The 18,713-nt window shown below is 42.9% G+C and overlaps 1 protein-coding gene across 8 annotated transcripts in view; it reads right to left on the reverse strand.

Moving 5' to 3' along the window:
- AMPH (amphiphysin) overlaps window positions 1-18,713 on the reverse strand; it is a 225,320-nt gene that overhangs the window by 2,419 nt on the left and 204,188 nt on the right. For all 8 annotated transcript variants that reach the window (XM_051853305.2, XM_051853303.2, XM_070059744.1 and 5 more), the window contains 3 exons: window positions 8,790-8,999; window positions 6,856-7,119; window positions 3,742-3,843 (listed from right to left, as the gene is read on the reverse strand). In XM_051853305.2, the coding sequence (XP_051709265.2) occupies window positions 3,742-3,843; window positions 6,856-7,119; window positions 8,790-8,999 (576 nt within the window). The remainder of the gene's footprint in view (window positions 1-3,741; window positions 3,844-6,855; window positions 7,120-8,789; window positions 9,000-18,713) is intronic.

The raw sequence follows: 18,713 nt of genomic DNA on the forward strand, positions 1-18,713 counted from the left end.
GCATGGGGAAGAGGCCCTACTTCAGATGAAGGATGGCTAGACTTATTCTGAGGCAAACCCCCGTGCAGTTCAAGTACATCAGATAAAATGAGGCCTCGAAATTAAATAAAGAAGCTGAATACATTCCCTGGTGATATAATCTGAGACTACAAATTGATGCTGCCAGGTAGAAAAGAAATATAAGTGTTTAGACAGGCCAATTTCTGAAGGCAGAAAAAAAGCACTGAAAAAAATGACCCAATAAAATAACTGATAATATCCTAGCTGATGAGCAAAATAGCCTCTTTAAAATTATGATTTCACAGTGTGAAGGACAAAGTTATCCTTAAAGTAAAAAATGATAACCAAATGTTCTCTAAAGCTCCAGTGAGCGCATAAACGGTCATTTTTCCTCCCACAAGTATCTTTATTTGGCTTCATTTGCAGGAAGCGAAAATCTAAGGGAGCCAATTAGAGTCAAGACTTTTAAAATTGTCTCAGTAAAGGAAAAAATGTAAAGGACTGCACAGAGCCATAATCAAGATACACTCAGCATATAACAGTCCGAATACAACTGATACGGTAAAGTGAAGAATATTAGCTAGTATCAATCTTTATCTGAGGTAAATCAAATTTCAGCTGCTTAAAGTGCATGCTAGATAAAGATCTCCAGTTTTGATCATGGCAGAAAAGCTTACACTAAACAAACACTCCTAATTATACCTACCAGAATAATTACATATTCCTGCATATCTGCACATAATTACATATGTGCATTCATTTATATATACAAATAAACAACCGTGTTATAAAATACAATCTTAAAAATATAATGAGGTGTGTATAAATCATAGTACAATTCTTTGAAGACACCAAGATGGAAAAACCAGGTAGCAAGTGGAGCATATTTAACCCGTGTAGGTAGGGAACTGAAGTGGGAGAGGCCCATGCTAGCACAGCTCTTCCCCAGGGAGTACCCTTAGTCCAGTGGTGCAAGGCATTTCCAGGACAGAGCTGAGAGCCCCAGAACAGCTGTGGATCCGCAGGAGAACAGCTTCAAACGACAGAGCCACAGGATGCGGGAGACCCAGGATGCAGAGAGACATCTGAGATCCCCGTGGCTGGCTCCAAGCTCTTAACACTTAAGGGATCTTCCAACCTGGGCCAAGGCAACAGCAGGAAGACTGAGAAAGTGGAGCAGAGGTTTGGACACTGCCAGTGGAAGAAGGAGTGGAGTTCAGAGTCTGAATCCCAGAGAGACAGGAGGGGGCTTCTAGTGAAACCCAGAAGGGCCGTGTCTCAGAGACAGAGGCAATGCCCAGGACTAACACTGTGTGCTCAGACTAAAAGCGCCCATCCCAGCAATGCATAAAGCACACTTCCATGAATTCAAGGTAATTGTCCACTAATTTAAGCGCCTGCGAGAACAAAAAGAAACAACTTTCAGATATGGACAACAGATTCCAGGCATTCTGTAATATATAATCCACCCAGTGTATTCAGCAGCAGTAAAAATTTAATAGACATGAGGAAAAACAGGAAAATATGACCCAAAGAAGAAGAGCAGTCCACAGAAACATGTCCTAAGATGGTCTAACTTTTGGAATTAGGAGAAACATTTTAAAGTGTTTTTTATTACAAACATGTTCAAGTACTTAATTGAAAGGTGTTTATTATGAGAGAAGAGATGAGAAATCTCAGCAAAGAAATGAAAACTACCTAAAGGAACAACATGAAACTGATATGACAAGGTAAGTATATCAGACATGGAAAAAGTTACTGAATAATGCTAATAAGAAGTTCAAAGTAGTAGAATAAACAGATACAGTGCTTAAAGATAGATCAATATAAATTATCCAACTTGCCTACCAGAAAGAATATTGGGAATAAAAGAAGAGTCTTAACCATCGAGAAGTCCAACATATGTATAATTGTAAACTCAGAAAAGTAGAAGAGAGAATGATGCAGTAAAAATTTAAATAAGAGAATATTTTCCAAATGTAGTAAAAATACATCAAGTTACAAATCTAAGGAATTCGGTGAACCTCAAGTATGAAGACCACAAAAAATATACTTATGCACAGTACAGTCAAATTCATGCAAACCAGAGACATATGGATATCCTAAAAGTGTCAGGGAAAGTTGTATTAAGCAATGATGCTGATTTCTAATTATAACAGCAGAGGCTAGCAAACAAGGGAGCAACATCTTTGAAGGGTCAAAAGAAAATAAAAAGTCAACTCAGAATTTTAATGAAACCTTCTTTAAAGATGAAGGGGAATGAAGAAATTTTCAGATACACAAAGCCTGAGAGGATTTGTTACTTCTAGATCAGCACTTCAGGAATTGCTAAAGGAAGCTTTTCAGGTGGACAGGAGATGAGACCGAATGGATGCTGAGATTTGAGGGAAGAAACGAACAACGCTGGCAGTGGTAAACGTGCAGCAGAATAGAGAGGAGTAGCTATCTCCCCATCTGTTTATTTAAAAGATAATTTATAGTTAACACAAACATACATGAATTTACACAATAGTGATTTTAATGTGTTTCAGATGTTGATACTTTTTTCTATATTGGTAATTTATGCTATCTCACTTTTTTCCTTCAAGAGTCTTCCTAAATTTTTAACAATTTTATTAATCCCTTCAAAGAATCAATTTTGGCATTATTAATTTTCTTTAGCATGTGTGTTTTCTTATTTCATTCAATAGTGAATTGGTTTCATTATTTCATTTTAGCATTTTCTATTTAATTTAATCTCTTTTTTACCTTCTTATGCTCAAAACTAAGAATCAGTGATCACTTTGAATGTTTTAACACATGCTATGATTTCTTTGACCCACACATTATTATTTAGAAGTACATTTTTAAATTTGTAAATATTGGGGGATTTTAAAGACGTGTGATTTTTATTAATTTCTAATCTAATTGTGGCAGACGCCAGTTGTTTGTCTTAGGACCTGATCTATGTCAGAATACGTATGAGAGTACCTCCAAATGTTCATGGAAATGGAATTAAAACATAACACACATTTCTATCAACTTCTTGAAGACTCTTCGTGTTATCAAAATAAAGAACAAAAATGTTGGACACATACGACTGAATTTCAAAAACAGTAATGCTTAGCTTTACTTTTAAGGAAATGGGCTCATGAATATATTTAAAATACGATTTCAGTTACTGCTCTTCTTTCCAGAAGAACATACTCAGGGTCACAGTCATTCTCAGAGCACATTTTGCAGCCATTTCTGCAAATCACAAATCCTGTGAACAAGACCAAAGTGGGAGTTCTTAACACCGCAACATCAGACCATTCTGCCAGGACGTGGCTTTTTTTTTTTTTTTAAAAAGAAACTTTTAAATTGAGGTTCCATTTAAATATGATGCAATGTAGGGATTGTTAGGTTTCTGGTTTAATGAGCTCTGACAAATGCATAGACACATGGGACCACACTCCTTTCAAGAAACTCATACAAAGCATTTCTACTCTTGAGGGAGATTTTTAGTTCACTTGCAAGGAGCCCACATTTCCTCAAGTCTGGGAAGTGGTTACCTGATAAGAAATGGCCATCTATTTGTATAAAAAAGAATAATGTAACTGCATCCCAAAAGGGTAGCCTATAAACCAGGTTAATGACATGCTATAGTCACATGTCCTTAAGCCTTTTTAGAGTTGGCTGGTAGCGCCTTAGCAAATAGAAATGTCTTCAAAAAGTCATGTGTTCAACTGACCCTCTGGAAAAACCAATGTGGTCCTTTACCTGGTCGGCTTCTGAATCCGAGGGGACCACCAGCACCACGTCACCCCGCTGCAAGGTAAGTTCATCAGAATTTGCTGCCTCAAAGTCATGCAGTGTTTCTACCTGGAAGAGATTTTAAAAGAACCAGTTTTGGGAAGAAAAGGAGAAGATGTAAGATCAGTTTCGCAGGCAGGTTATCAGCAGGCACTCTCAGAAGCATTCTGGGAGCTGGATGCAAGGAAGGCGCGTGCCACATCCTCGCATGGTTTGGATATCACTGTGCCCCAAGGCTTCACATGATGGAAGCTTGGTCCCTAAGGTAGTGACATGAGACGTGGTGCAACCTGCAAGAGGTGGAACCTAGCGGGAGTTTACTGAGGGATGAATGCAATGCTCCTGGGACCCCAGTGAGCTCCCAATAGAGAATTATCTTAAGGAAGAAGACTGGTCCCCCTGTGCCCCCTGGCTCCCGGTCTCAGTCTCACTGTGTGATCTCTGCCTCTAGCATGCACTCCCTCCATGACACCGTCTGCCGTTGGATGCAGACAAGGGGCATCTCACCAGAGCCCAGCCAGTGCTGGTGCCACATCCTTGAACCTCCAGAACTGAGAGCCAAATCAACTTCTTTTATTCTCAAAATTCCCAACATTGGGCATTTCATTATAGTAATAGAAAATGGGCTAATACATACATGCCCCCAAAAGGATAAAGCCCCTGAAGACAGGAAGGAAATCCTATTCTCTGTTTACATAAAACCCCAATTCTTACTGATCAATAAGAGGCCATTTACATGTATATTTAGTAATGAAATGCTTTTTTTTTTTTTTTGACAGGCAGAGTTAGACAGTGAGAGAGAGAGAGACAGAGAGAAAGGTCTTCCTTTGCCGTTGGTTCACCCTCCAATGGCCGCCGCGGCTGGCGCACCGCGCTGATACGATGGCAGGAGCCAGGTGCTTATCCTGGTCTCCCTTGGGGTGCAGGGCCCAAGCACTTGGGCCATCCTCCACTGCACTCCCTGGCCACAGCAGAGAGCTGGCCTGGAAGAGGGGCAACCGGGACAGAATCTGGCACCCCGACCGGGACTAGAACCCGGTGTGCCGGCGCTGCAAGGCGGAGGATTAGCCTAGTGAGCCGTGGCGCCAGCATGAAATGCTCTTTACAATAGTTCAGGTGTTATAGTAATAAATTTTAATTCACTATACATTTACTAGGCTTATATTGTTTTATCACTGATACTTTATTATTGTTTGCTAGTCACCTATAACTAAAAATGCCTAGCTGATTTCCTCTGATCTGTTTCCATCCAGTATGAGTATACTTGCAAAAGTTTGTGGAAACGGAATTAAAAATAAGTTTTTTTGGTGCAAAAATAACTTTGAAACCCATGCACAGCTTTTTCATAATCTACACTTCCATGAGCTTTTTGAAGATCTCTTGCAATTATGAATAAGAACAACTGTTACTTGTATGTTATTCTCTCATTAAGTCCTTTGACCCATTTTTTTGTAAGTAAACTTCTTCTCTTCCATACGCTACTCTTCATACTATAGAAATGTTTCCTTCATATAAAATATTTCTTTAAATTTTTATTATAAAAATTTCAAAAGCAGAAGGAATAATCAAATACTCCCATGTGCATCCCTCACCCAGCCGAAGGAGCTACTGAGTCGTAGTCAGTTTGGTTTCTCTCATGTTTTCCTTTCAACTCCACCCCTGAGATGTAACAACGTGATCCTGAAATATGGTTCTGCTATAGAATCAATCGTACTGGAGAAATCACTTGGGAAGTGACTACATCTTCCCAAATTACCTTCTCTGATGAGAAAACTGATGCTGGGGTGGAGGTATTCAGGTGATGAGCCTTGCACTACAGCTCGCAAGGAAGCCAGGGCTGCCCCTCCAGCCCCGGCCTTGCCTAGCACAGATTCCTGGACTTCCTATTCTGCAACGAAACAAAAACATGGCAGGACACAGCCACCTAACTCACAAGTTCACTTTTCTCTCCATAGTCATTCACTCAATTCCATTCTACCGACTCCATCTCCACTGGAGGCAGCAGTTACTTTCTAGTAGACAGAGAGTACCTGTATTATTGAGTACCAGCTCTACAAAAACCACAAATTAACACTGTTGAAAAGGAAAAGAGCTAATGGTGGAAATGTAAAATCAAATTACAGAACTTAAAATCCCTACCTAGGCACTACTGGACACCATGATACGCCTTTAACACTTGGCTTAGGTAGTATCTGCAGGTATTTTGTGTGTGTGTGTGTGGTTTTTTTTTTTTTTTTGAAAAGTATCTTTCCGTTTATGAAGAGTCTATGTATCTTCTCTGAGCAAAATCTTCTTCCCATTAATTTAGGCTTCTTGTTTTTTCTTTAATAGAAGCCATTAATATGTTTATTCAGGTTGGCACCGCGGCTCACTAGGCTAATCCTCCACCTGTGGCGCTGGCACACCGGGTTCTAGTCCCAGTTGCCCCTCTTCCAGGCCAGCTCTCTGCTGTGGCCAGGGAGTGCAGTGGAGGATGGCCCAAGTGCTTGGGCCCTGCACTCCATGGGAGACCAGGAGAAGCACCTGGCTGCTGCCTTAGGATCAGCACGGTGCGCCGTCTGCAGCGCACCGGCTGCGGCGGCCACTGGAGGGTGAACCAACGGCAAAGGAAGACCTTTCTCTCTGTCTCTCTCACTGTCCACTCTGCCTGTCAAAAAAATACAAAAAAATATATGTTTATTTACTTATTGTTAGAATATTCATTGCCTTCCTACTCCTACAGAAAGATTCATGGGGGAACATAACCCTTTGGGAGATACCAGGTAACAGGTGCCCTCAAAGGCCTGGGCTGAGCCAGGTGGGACCCTCACAGGGCACCTTGGGTGCTAGGGCTGGAAGGAACTGACCCCTTCAGCACCCAGGAACTATTCCTGTTAAATATGGAGGACAGGGCTGCAGCTCTTGCTTCCCAGTGCCTGGGAAATGCTGTCATTTTCCAAGGCTATGTGAGGTGAAGGGAAGGCTATTTGGGGAAAAGACATACATAGCAAGGAGTAAAACTCCAACAAATGAAGGTTTGAGCCAGGAGGACTCCAAGCTAAGAAAGGCCCTGTGGCTATGAGATCCAACAAATTGAAAGACCTTGTAGAGAAACCCGGGAGGCAATTCCTGAGCGGCCGCCCCTGCAGGTGCTTGTTGATTTGTGGCTCCTGCAGGTGCAGCAGGCGACGCCTGAGCATCCTCCTGGGGCTTCTCCGTGGCCAGCTCTGGTGTCTCGCCGGCGGGGCCTGTGGCAGCAGCGTCCTCTGGGGCTTCCTCCAGCTCTGCACTGATGGTTATCTCTTGTTCTCCCTCCCCTTCATGGTTTGAGGCAGGCTCGATGACCACAGAAGGGATGACCTTCTCCTGGGGGAAGAAAGGCATGGTGGCGTCCAGCAGGGCCTACGAAACAAGACATCTGCGCCCTCCCTGTGCAGCCTCAGTCCCTGCACACCAACACTGGCCACTGCTTCTACACATCCCGACGGCTCTTCCTCTGAGCTGCACCTTTGGGCCTTCTGCTCTGCAACTCAGCCTCCTTTCTCTCTCTCCCAACAGTCAAAACCAAGTGCAGTTCATTTCTGGGTCATTGGGCCTAAGAGTAAGGTTTCTGCAGACATTGGGAAGAGGAAGAGGAAGCGCAGGGGGAGGGGGCCAGGCATCAGGGGTGAGGGAGACAATCCTGAAAAGGAAACCGAGGTCCGATTCCACCATCTGAGGCTCTCCTTTGACAGTGGTCCATTCTGTCCCATGTTGGTGGCTAACACTTACTTACTGCAGATCCATCTCTGCACACCCTTGGCTAACAGCGGACAGAAGCACTTCCAGTCTTCAATTTGTGAAGCAAACCCTCTTTTAACAAGTATAACAAGGTGTACAAACCCACTCCCTGCAGTATGACAAGAAAAATCTAAGGGTGCGACAATCTTGAGTTACTTCTGCAAATACCACTATTATCCACTTTTTTCTTAGCAGAATAAAAGAGGTAAGTCAGCTTCAAGCTTTAAGTAACCCTGGAGAGATTCTGGGAAATTTACTGAGTAAAATCACCCAGGAAAAGGGGAATACCCATCAGTAATTCTCTGAAAGCCACTTTTTAAAGTACAGAAGAACCCACAGTGGAATGGAGGCCCCTGGGCGTGAGCCCCGCCTCACCCCGTCTCTACTCACTGCCTCCCTCTCATAGAATAGGGGATTTTCTGCATTCGAGCGCTGCTCTGAAGGAGTAATGGGCAGGGCAGCTCCAATTTCATGTGAGTACTTAGTGGTCCATTTTCCTTAATTTTTTTAGTTACTTATTAGAAGAGAGGGATGGAGACACAGAGAGAGAGTGCTCTCATCTACTGGTTCCCCAAACGCTTGCAGCAGCCAGGGCTGACCCAGGCTGGAGCTGGGAGCTGAGAACTCAATCCAGCCCTCCCAAGTACTTGAGCCATCACCACTGCCTCCCCCAGGGTGCATATTAGCAAGAAGCTGGAGTTGGGAAGCGGAGGTAAGAATCAAACCCAGGTGTTCTGACTTGGGGTGTGGGCATCTTAACCAACAGGCCAAATGCCTGCTCCTGTTTTTATTCTGAAAGTGCAACACCACATGGGGTCTTGGAGAATGGAGCCTGGTGGTAAACTTGTGGCATTACAATAACTCATCAACAACCAGAAAACAGTAGTGCTATGATTTTACTACTAATATCAAGTTCGTGCCACTTCCGGGCTAAGCACTGACCTAATCCTCATGACAGCCGTCTTATTCCCTCATATTCTCTTCTCCTCCCTCCATCCTCATCCTTGTCATCAGTCCGCTTTACTGTTTGTTCCTTTCTGTGCCATAAGCATTGGGCCCTGTGCAGATCACCACAGTCTGAGCCTGAGAGGAGCTGGGCCCACTCTTCCTGAGAATCCAACGATAGTATTTTCTTTGGTGGAGTACGGAGTCACAGAATGGCTCCACCCCACATGCAGAGAGTGGTCGGCCCCTGCCAAAGCCCAGAGCATGCAACACAGCACCCCGTCCCAGATGCTGCCCTCACCGGCCCTCACCTGTGGCGCTGCTGCTTCCATCTCTTCTGGGTAAGGTCTGTCGCTGTCCACAACCTCGGTGGCTTCGGTACCAATTTTGGCCTCTTCTACACTGACTCCTTCCCCAGCTGGGACAGCTGCCTTCTCTGCCTCTGCCTCTTCTCCTGGGATCCCCTCAGCTGCCGGCACCATGGTTCCACCGGCCACATCAGCATCAGCTCCAGGGAGCACCTGGACCACCAAAAACAGACAGGGTCAGTACATCCGCGGCCCTCAGCTAAGCCTCAGGCTCAACCTTCCAGGCCTCTCTCCCCTCTGCGGAGGCTCTCCTGACTACAAGCTTTGCTTGTGATGCGTGGAATCCCAGGTTTCAGCAGCAAGAGGTTGACGTCGGCTCATTAAAGGTCTCACTTCTCTTCTACCAGAAAAGCCAGCAATCCCACGTGTCCCAGCCTTCAGGTGGAACAAATGGAGTTTGAATGGAAGAGATGTATGTCATTCCTGAGCACTGCTCCGTTGGGGTGGTCCCCTTGTGAGAACACAGGGAGAAAGTCACAATAAAAGCAATATTCAAAGAGCCACGCATGATTTGAGCTGCTGCCTGGGTGGGAATGCGAACTTTGGTTGCTTCTACCCTTAGACTGCTGGCATCTGAAACAGACAATTGCATTGTGTCCAAAGACTCAAACGCATGTGGAGAAGTTACATGACTCTTGCTTTGAAGATACTTTTACTGAGTATATATATTCTTTTTTCTTTAAAAAAATAATCTTCCATGGGTCACATGACCCTTCATCACGCAGCTCCTGTTCTCAACAGAAGCTTCCCTAACAAAGGGATTTTTGCTACTTGTAAGAAAACAACACCCGTTGGCTCACACGAGCTCCTACTTTCCCTGCCTTCTCTGGAACACTGATTCGGAGCTCTCTGAACCCATGTCTCCCACATTGCACTTCCTAAGCTCCCAGATAAAGTCCTGTTCACTCCTGTAAGTTTCTGAGTTTGCATTGATCAATTCCTTTCTCAGATGATTTCTCTTTTTGTTTTTGTTTTTCTTTTATTTTGAAAGGCAGAGTGGAGAGTGAGAGAGAGAGACAAGGCCTTTTCTGTTGGTTAACCCCACAATGGCCTCTCCAGCCAGCATACTGTGCTGATCTGAAGGCAGGAGCCAGGTGTTTCTCCTGGTCTCCCATGCGGGTGCAGGGCCCAAGCACTTGGGCCATCCTCCACTGCACTCCCTGGCCACAGCAGAAAGCTGGACAGGAAGAGGAGCAACCGGGACAGGATCCCTGACCAGGACTAGAACCTGGGGCGCCGGCGCCACAGGAGGAAGATTAGCCTATTGAACTGTGGCACCGGCCCAATTTCTGTTTTGTTGTTGTCATTGTCATTGTTGTTGGCTGAAAGCAAATGATAACTAATGAGACCTGACTGAAGTCACAAGACGGAAAGGGCCAGGGGCCCAAAACCTGGGTCCTGGAGAAAAGCCACAGGATCTGAAAAGCATCTTCATCACTCACAGCTGGAATCAGAACAAATACATTTTAGAATAAGCCTTCAAAACCTTGTGGGGAAGGTTCCAGAAGCTAAATCATTTTCTGGGTGAAAAAAATTAAGGGAGCTTCCTCAATAAGAACTCTTGAGAATCAAAGGAAAGTAAGCTTTCTTATCAAATACCTGTGATAACTTTCTAAATATCTTTAGATATTATAGTAAAAGCAATACTCAAAGAGCCACGCATGATTTGAGCTTCTGCCTTGGTGTTGGCTAGCAAAACGTCAAAATCATACTTTGGGGACTTTACTGGGAGAAATGAAATAGGATAAAAATGCAAATTCTGTCTCAAAGCTTGGAACACAGTCAAGAGAGTTTTTAAGTTGTATGTGAAACTTGTAATAATGAAATCAAAGAATTGCAATTGGAAGTTTTAATTTTGAACAAATTGGTTTGCAGTCCAACTCTTTTAATAAGATTCTAACAACATCAGCTTGGCAGGGATTTGGGAGGTTTAAATCGGAAAGGCTGGGGACTATTAGATAATATTAGATTGATCTTACGTAAGATATCCAGGACACATATTACAAAAATTGATCTTGCTACCTAATGTGATTAGCATTAGTCATTTCTTTTCTTTACTGAATCAGCTCTACCTGGTTGATCCCATTAAGTTGGAAAGCTCTAATCTTGCAGATATTAAGTCTCAGACTCAGAATGCCGAAAAGGGCCACAGAGCAGCCTCTGAGTGGGCTTCAGAAATGAGAGACAGAGAATATGAGTCACACACATTATAACAAGGATTTTTTTTAAAAAAATAAAACTTTTCTGACTTAAATGTATATATAATAAATTACATAAAATACCCTGTAACTGAATATGTTTTTCTACAAGGGAATATTTTGCTTTGGGGATTAAAAAAAAGTTAATAGCTATACTATCTATGATATGCCTCAAATTACTCATATTCTTATACATTTATTTTCCTCTTTTTTTTTTGACAGGCAGAGTTAGACAGAGAGAGAGACAGAGAGAAAGGTCTTCCTTCCATTGGCTCACCCCTCAAATGGCTGCTACGGCCGGCGCTGCCCCAATCCGAAGCCAGGAGCCAGGTGCTTCTTCCTGGTCTCCCATGCAGGTGCAGGGCCCAAGGACTTGGGCCATCCTCCACTGCCCTCCCAGGCCACAGCAGAGAGCTGGACTGGAAGAGGAGCAACTGGGACAGAACCGGTGCCTCAACCGGGACTAGAACCCGGAGTACTGGTGCCGCAGGTGGAGGATTAGCCTAGTGAGCCACAGCGCCGGCCTATTTTCCTCTTTTTTAAAAATATTTTTATTTATTTGAAAGGCACAGTAAGAGAGATAAAAACAGAGAGACAGAGAGAGATCTTCCACAGGTTCATTCTCCAAATGGTCACAAAGGCCAGAGCTGAGCCAGGCCAAAGTCAAAAGCCAAGAGCTTCTTCCAGGTCTCCCATGTGAGCCATCTTCTGCTGCTTTCCCAGGCACTTTAGCAGGGAGCTGGATGGGAAGTGGAGAAGCCAGAACTTGAACAAGTGCCCCCATGGGATGTCAGTGCTGCAGGTGATGGCTTTACCTGCTACACCATAACACCAGCCCCTATTTCCCTCTTTTCTGAGATTCTCTTATTAAGATCATTTCATTCCCTATACAAAGGATGTAATACAACTTATTATACATACATCCTTCTATGCAATATATGATCCAAAAACATACTACTGGCAACTGGGTTTTGCTCTATACTGAACTGATATCACATCTCTGGTGGGGGATACATTTCTATAGATGCTGTTGCAAAGGCAATCTTTAAAGACAGAATGCTACCTAACAGTGCAGAATTTGGATAACTAACATCTCTCTCAATTTGGTTCTATCAGATTCGACTATCACAAGATTTACACGTTTCATCTTTCCTCTGCTGAGTAATTTAAGCAGGTGTTTTCAGCTGGATATGCCTTAATCCAGAGTGTAGCTGCTGTGACATCTGCCACCAGCAGGTGGGGACCAAGGGCTCTGTCTGACTGCTCAACCCACAGTCCTAACCTTTCAGGAGCAAACAACACAGGCTTAGCATCTCAGAAATTTACCAGATTTGTCACAGAAAAAAGAAATAGAGCATGCAGCAAATTGTTATAAGATATATGGAAAGCAAAAATTACCAAAATATTGAAATTAGCAATACTGGCAAAGGCAGGATACTAAGGAGACTGGCACTTGGACTATAGGGAGGAAAGCAGAACACATATTTACTTAGAAAGGGAAAACAATCAACTCTCCTTCATTCTATTCTGTTCATTAGTAAGAAATTCCCATTTCTCTATCCACTGTTTAATTTAGTCTTTTATTTTATGGAGCTTAAAAAAATCTTATATAAACAGAGAAGGATTGTTCACTGTTTTTCCTCAGAGCTTTCTGCTTCTGACTTTGGTCTGGTAATCAGCATTGTCCTAATCTCTCTGCTATGTCTGGATTTTGTTCCACATGTGTCACTTTTACCGAATTATTTCCCATATTTACAGGTTGCAAGAACAGCCTAACAAAAATACAATGGAACCTAGAAATCTACTTGCTCAGATTAGGTGTTAGTTCCAGATAAAATCAAGGACACTGTGAAAAGGTTTCAGGTAATAGACTATCCCTCTTTTATTATGATGATTATTCCTTACTACTTTTTAGCTATTTGTAGGTCTGGAAAAAGAAAATACTTTCTATGCTCTGCTTGCTATGGTAGATATTATACCTGGTAGGAAAGACCACAATGATAAATGACTGTTAGCTCCAGACCAGAGGCCTGAAACAACTGAAGGTATTAAAAGCCTCTGATACTCATGGCCATCAACTTTTTCTCTTCATTCTGTAAATTAAGAGAAGCAGCATTATTCTGTCTTCTGCCAAAAATATTCTATCTGTTGCCAAATATATTTATGGCAGACAGCATCTAACAGGAAGACAGACTAAAAATTTCTCCCTAACTTGGAGCAGACGTTTGCATCTATGAGGTCCTGTGAGGTGCAGGCCCTGGGTTATTACTAATCTGCTTGTGCTACCCACAGATAGCAGCAGCACCAGCAGGGAACCTTCTTGGTCATGGTGGCCTCTGGCTCTTACTCTGCAATCCCAAGCACACCTCCCTGCTTTCTCTCCTCGACTATCTCCTTGGTGGAAAGCAATATGGTAGTGCATCCATGTCAGGTCTTTAAACACCAGTGACTGCATCAGCATTTTCTGGGAGTGTGATGACATGAACACAATGCAACAACAGCCTTGATAGGAATCCTGCAAAGTAGGGAAACACACCAGGGAGACATAACCCAGCCAGTTTGGGGAGACTGCAGTACAGTTGGGGTGACCAAGACTGAAACCGTGCCAGGTAACAGCAGTCATCAGTGGCAGGAATATTTGTGAGCTCTGAGGTTTACATCCTTTGTTTATTCTGTTGTTGGTTTGCCTGCTTGCTTGGCAACATCACCTCTGCACGCCTGCCAGTCATGCGGTGGGGCTGGATGAGGACAGCTCAAGGGCCAGTGTTCTCCAAATTGGGATAAAACTGTATACTTATTTATAGGGTGCATTATTTTAATGAAGAATAGCATTTTTAATTTAAAAATGGATACCATGAATTTAAAATAATTAAATAAGATAATGTTTGGTGTATTTAATAATATTTGGGTGTCTGTTGGCCATTTGGATTTCCTCTTTTGAAATATTTTTATTTACTTTCTAACCATACAAGTCCTCCGTATTACAAAACATGGATTATTTCTTAGAAAAATGATATCAATGGCTATATGAATATAATATTTTATTGATTTTTCTAAGAATAATGCTCCCAAATTGAACAGGATTTAGTTTCTAAGAGACATGATTATTCCAAGGAACTTTATTTTTAAATGTGAGAAAATCATTCAGTTTGTAAGCAGCTAATTTTTAAGGCTGTACATTAAATGATTTTTAGTACTAAACTCTGCTCTTTTTATTTATTTATTATTGTTTCACTGAGGATTTTCTGAGTTTTTGCCCAACATTTTACTATGAAAGATTTCAAAGAGAAACTGGAAAGAACTGTGCTACTTAGTCACATGACCTGTGACTACATCGGTTCATCACATGACTCCTACCGATCCACACTTACTTATCTTTCAGGAGGCTGAAATACAGTTTCCTATCATCAAACACTTTTCAGGACCTCTGTGGGGGATTCCTGTGTCTGCAAGGCATTGGTTCCAGATGCCGCAACAGATACCACAATCCACAGGAGCTCGAGCTCCTCATGCGTACAGTGGCACAGTATTTGCCTATAACCTGTGCATAGCTTGCTGTATGCTCCAAGTCATTTCTAGGTCACTTATAACAACTAACATAATATAAATGCCATACGAATAGTTGCTGTATGATATAGGGAATAATGACAAGAAAAAGTTGTATACATGTTGAGCACAGATGAATACTGCTTTTCTGGATATCTATGGTCTGCATTTGGTAGAATTCCTGGATCAGGTTCTGTGGATACAGGGGGAAAACTGGGTATTGGACAGAGTCTTTCTGTGCTTTCACAAATGATCAACACTTGACCTGGGGTAGAATTCTGCAGTGTGTTTTTATGCACTCAAAATCTGCATGCTGATCTAATAACTTCCCATCTTCAGTATTGAGAGGGATACCTCTAGACCAACCTGATTCTTGTCTATTTTTACTTCCAATATAGATGTTTGCAGACTTTCAAAAAAAAACCTGAATTTAAAAATCTAAAAGAATATATTTAGATTTAGATATATTAATAGATTTAGATATATATAAAAGAATATATTCTCCTCATTTTGCCTTTTGCTGGTCATTTTTTTTAAGAAAAAAAAAAAAACTAGTTACTTTTTATTTACTCGGAAGGCAGAGAGAAAGAGGAGAGGAGAGAAGAGAAGAGCATAGATCTTCCTTCTGCTGGCTCACTCCCCAAAGCCCCTCAACAGCAAGAGTTGGGCCAGGCTAAAGCCAGGAGCCAGGAACTCCATCCAGGTCGCCCACACTGGTGGTAGGGGCCCAAGTATTTGAGTCATCATCCACTGCCTTCCCGGATGCCTTAGCAGGAAGCTTGCCCAGAGGCAGGGGCACCAGAGCTCAAGTCAGCACTCCAGTAAGGGCTGAATGTGTCCTAAGCAGGAGCTTCACCCACTGTATTTTGTCAGTGATTTCTCAGGATCTACAAGGAGAACTTCCTTCAACAAGGAAAACGTCGGCTCACGCATGTTTCCTGTCGCACTGCTACCACTGTGTGTCTACGGCATTCTTCAGTGTCTTCATCACACTGGGAATTACTGTGAGTGGAATCTGCACTCTTTGGCCCTAGGCTTGTGCTTTTCTTCTGCGTTGGGAGGAGTCTTCTAGTCTGTTCTACACGCCATCAGTGCTCTATACTGTTGCTTCTGGTCTTCACCACTTCTTAGGCAAACCCTAATTCTAACACCACATTTCTTCTTCTTGAAATCTTTCCTCACATCACTGAGATCAATGTTCACCTACATCCCAGTGACTTTTTTCACTTAATCACTCTTTTCACTTTACCACGTAGTTTCTCATCTTTTGTTTCAAGATCTTTTGAGATCTTGGATTTTACTGACAACAAAAGGAGGACAATTTTCATATTTTGTCTGTATTTTGGGTAAATTTTTTTTTTATTCTTTAAAGAAACTTTTAACTCTAGCATGCATTCTTTCCTTCTTTTATGTTGTTCTCTAATAGGCCCTATCCTATTTCTAAAATGTGTTTGGGGATTAATAGTTTTAATTTATATGAGCATTCTTTTATCTATGTCAATCAAAACAATACCCTTGGAGCCAGCGCTGTGTGTTAACAGGTAATCCCACCACTTGCAGGTGGTAATGCCATCCATATGGGCACTGGTTCCAGTTCTGGCTACTCCACTTCCAATCCAGCTCTCTGCTAAGGCCTGGGAAAGCAGTGGAAGATGGCCCAAGTCCTTGGGCTCATGCACTGTGTGGTAGACCCAGAGGAAGCTCTTGGCTCCTGGCTTCAGATCAGCGCAGCTCTGGCAGTTGAGGCCAACTGGTGAGTGAACAGCGGATGGAAGACCTCTCTCTCGCTCTCGCTCTCGCTCTGCCTCTCCTTCTCTGTGTAACTCTTTCAAATAAATAAATAAATAAATCTTTAGAAAAAGTACCCTTAATGAAATTTTTATTAGACACAACCTACAATATGCACACACACACATATCACAAGACAGAACAACAGAGCAGTTTCTGTAACGTCTCTTTTAAACCTTTAACTGTGTTTAAAAATTCCCATCAATTGACTGGAATTTTTTCTTGCTCTTAGTATTTATTTGCTTAGTGATTTCAAATTAGGTGAACTCCCTCTAGGCCTGGTGTTTCCCATAGACACGGAAACATTTCCTCTGTTCTATGTTCCTCACTGTCCATCTAAGAGCTTCCAGATGTCCTTCGCACCATAGGAAATGGGGATGGGCTTATCAAGTATGTAATACAACCATCTGTTTTGAGTCCCCCAAGTCTATGTGCCAAAGGATGCACTTAGAGCAGCACCCAGCCCCAAATGCCTCGAGGCTTCAGCGGGGTACTCCCATACTCACTGTGGTGCTGGACACCAGTTGCCTTCTGCCTGGGGCAAGGATGCATGAAGATCTCACATAGTTGTCTATGCCACACTGAGCTATTACAGTTCAAGGACTTTTTTTGCACTTTGCTTTATGGAAAATTCTCAGGTTTGGCAAACAATTCTAGAATATGTTACTATTGAAATATTTACTTTTTCAAGATGCTTTTTCTTTAAATATAGAAGAGCACTGAATTTAATTCTGGTAATACTGAATCTAATTATGTGTGTGAATCTGTGCTTTTTCAGTGTTTTTAGTTTTCTCATTTAATTGTTATTGATGTGCTCCTACAAAGCATTTTATTTTCTTTAAAATACTCCCAAAATAGGAGCCTAAGTTATGACACTTATATTGCCTCTTGCTACATGAGCATCCCATATCAGAGTACTGGTTCATGTCCCAGATGCCCTGCTTCCAATCCATCTTCCTGCTCATGCACCTGGGAAAGCAGATTATGGTTCAAGTGCTTGGGTCTCTGCCACCCATGTGGGAGACTGACACTGAGTTCCAGGCTTCTGGCTTCAGCCTGGACCAGCCCTGGCCGTTAGGGACATTTGGAGAGTGAACCAGTTGATGGAGAATCACTCTCACTCTCTCTCTCTCTCCCTTACACTCTCCCTCTCCCTCCCCATGTGTGTGTGTGTGTGTGTGTGTGTGTGTGTGTATCTGTCTTTCAAATACATAAATAAATGACAAAAATACTCTTAGGGGTAACTGATACAGATAAGGATATAAAATGTATTATTTCACATTTTAGCCAAATTACATCCATTCATGGCTACAAGACATGACACCAGAGTATAGCCAAAGACAATTGACTGAAATATCACTGAATTCTAGGTTTACCAATTGATCCAAAACATGTAGAATAACAATTCTAATCTACAGGCCTGTCTCTGCTTGATAGTTTCAATTATGATATTCTGCAGCCTGCAGGGGAAACTGACATTTACATCAGGTGGGCTACATTTATTGTGTATTATTCTTCCAACAACCCTATCAGACATTTACAACAAGTTAACTAAGTTAAGAGTTTAAGTAACTCACCCAGGCAGTGAACCAGTGCATATCACTCTAAGTTGTGTGGTTTGTTTTTATTTCACACCCACTTGCATCCAAGAAGACAACACACTTATCCAACCAGGGCTCTACAGCCATTCTGAGACTTGGAATATCTCCTAGAGATCCACTGGCTCCTGGTGACAATTCCCAGGCATGTGTATGAACGTGAGTGTATTCTTGTAACAACCAGCACCTGCACTTCCACTCTTGGAATGCTACTCTTTAAAATGAGTTTCACATATAATAAATACATTTTTCTTTATTGGTGAACATGTACTGTCTGAGCACCCAGGAAACCATGTCATGAAGCCCCTGAGTCAACAGCGAATTATACAACACAAAGACTTCAAGAAGAGCTTGGTTGGACAGAACTTCTCTACATTTTGCCACCCATCCTTGTAGACATCCTTGATTAGAAAGATATGTGCGCCGGCGCCGCGGCTCACTAGGCTAATCCTCCGCCTAGCGGCGCGGGCACACCGGGTTCTAGTTCCGGTCGGGGCGCCGGATTCTGTCCCGGTTGCCCCTCTTCCAGGCCAGCCCTCTGCTGTGGCCAGGGAGTGCAGTGGAGGATGGCCCAGGTGCTTGGGCCCTGCACCCCATGGGAAACCAGGAAAAGCACCTGGCTCCTGGCTCCTGCCATCGGATCAGCGTGGTGCGCCGGCCGCAGCGCGCCGGCCGCGGCAGCCATTGGAGGGTGAACCAATGGCAAAGGAAGACCTTTCTCTCTGTCTGTCTCTCTC

This window comes from Oryctolagus cuniculus, chromosome 16 (genome assembly GCF_964237555.1).
Source record: "Oryctolagus cuniculus chromosome 16, mOryCun1.1, whole genome shotgun sequence".
Taxonomy (NCBI): Eukaryota; Metazoa; Chordata; class Mammalia; order Lagomorpha; family Leporidae; genus Oryctolagus; species Oryctolagus cuniculus.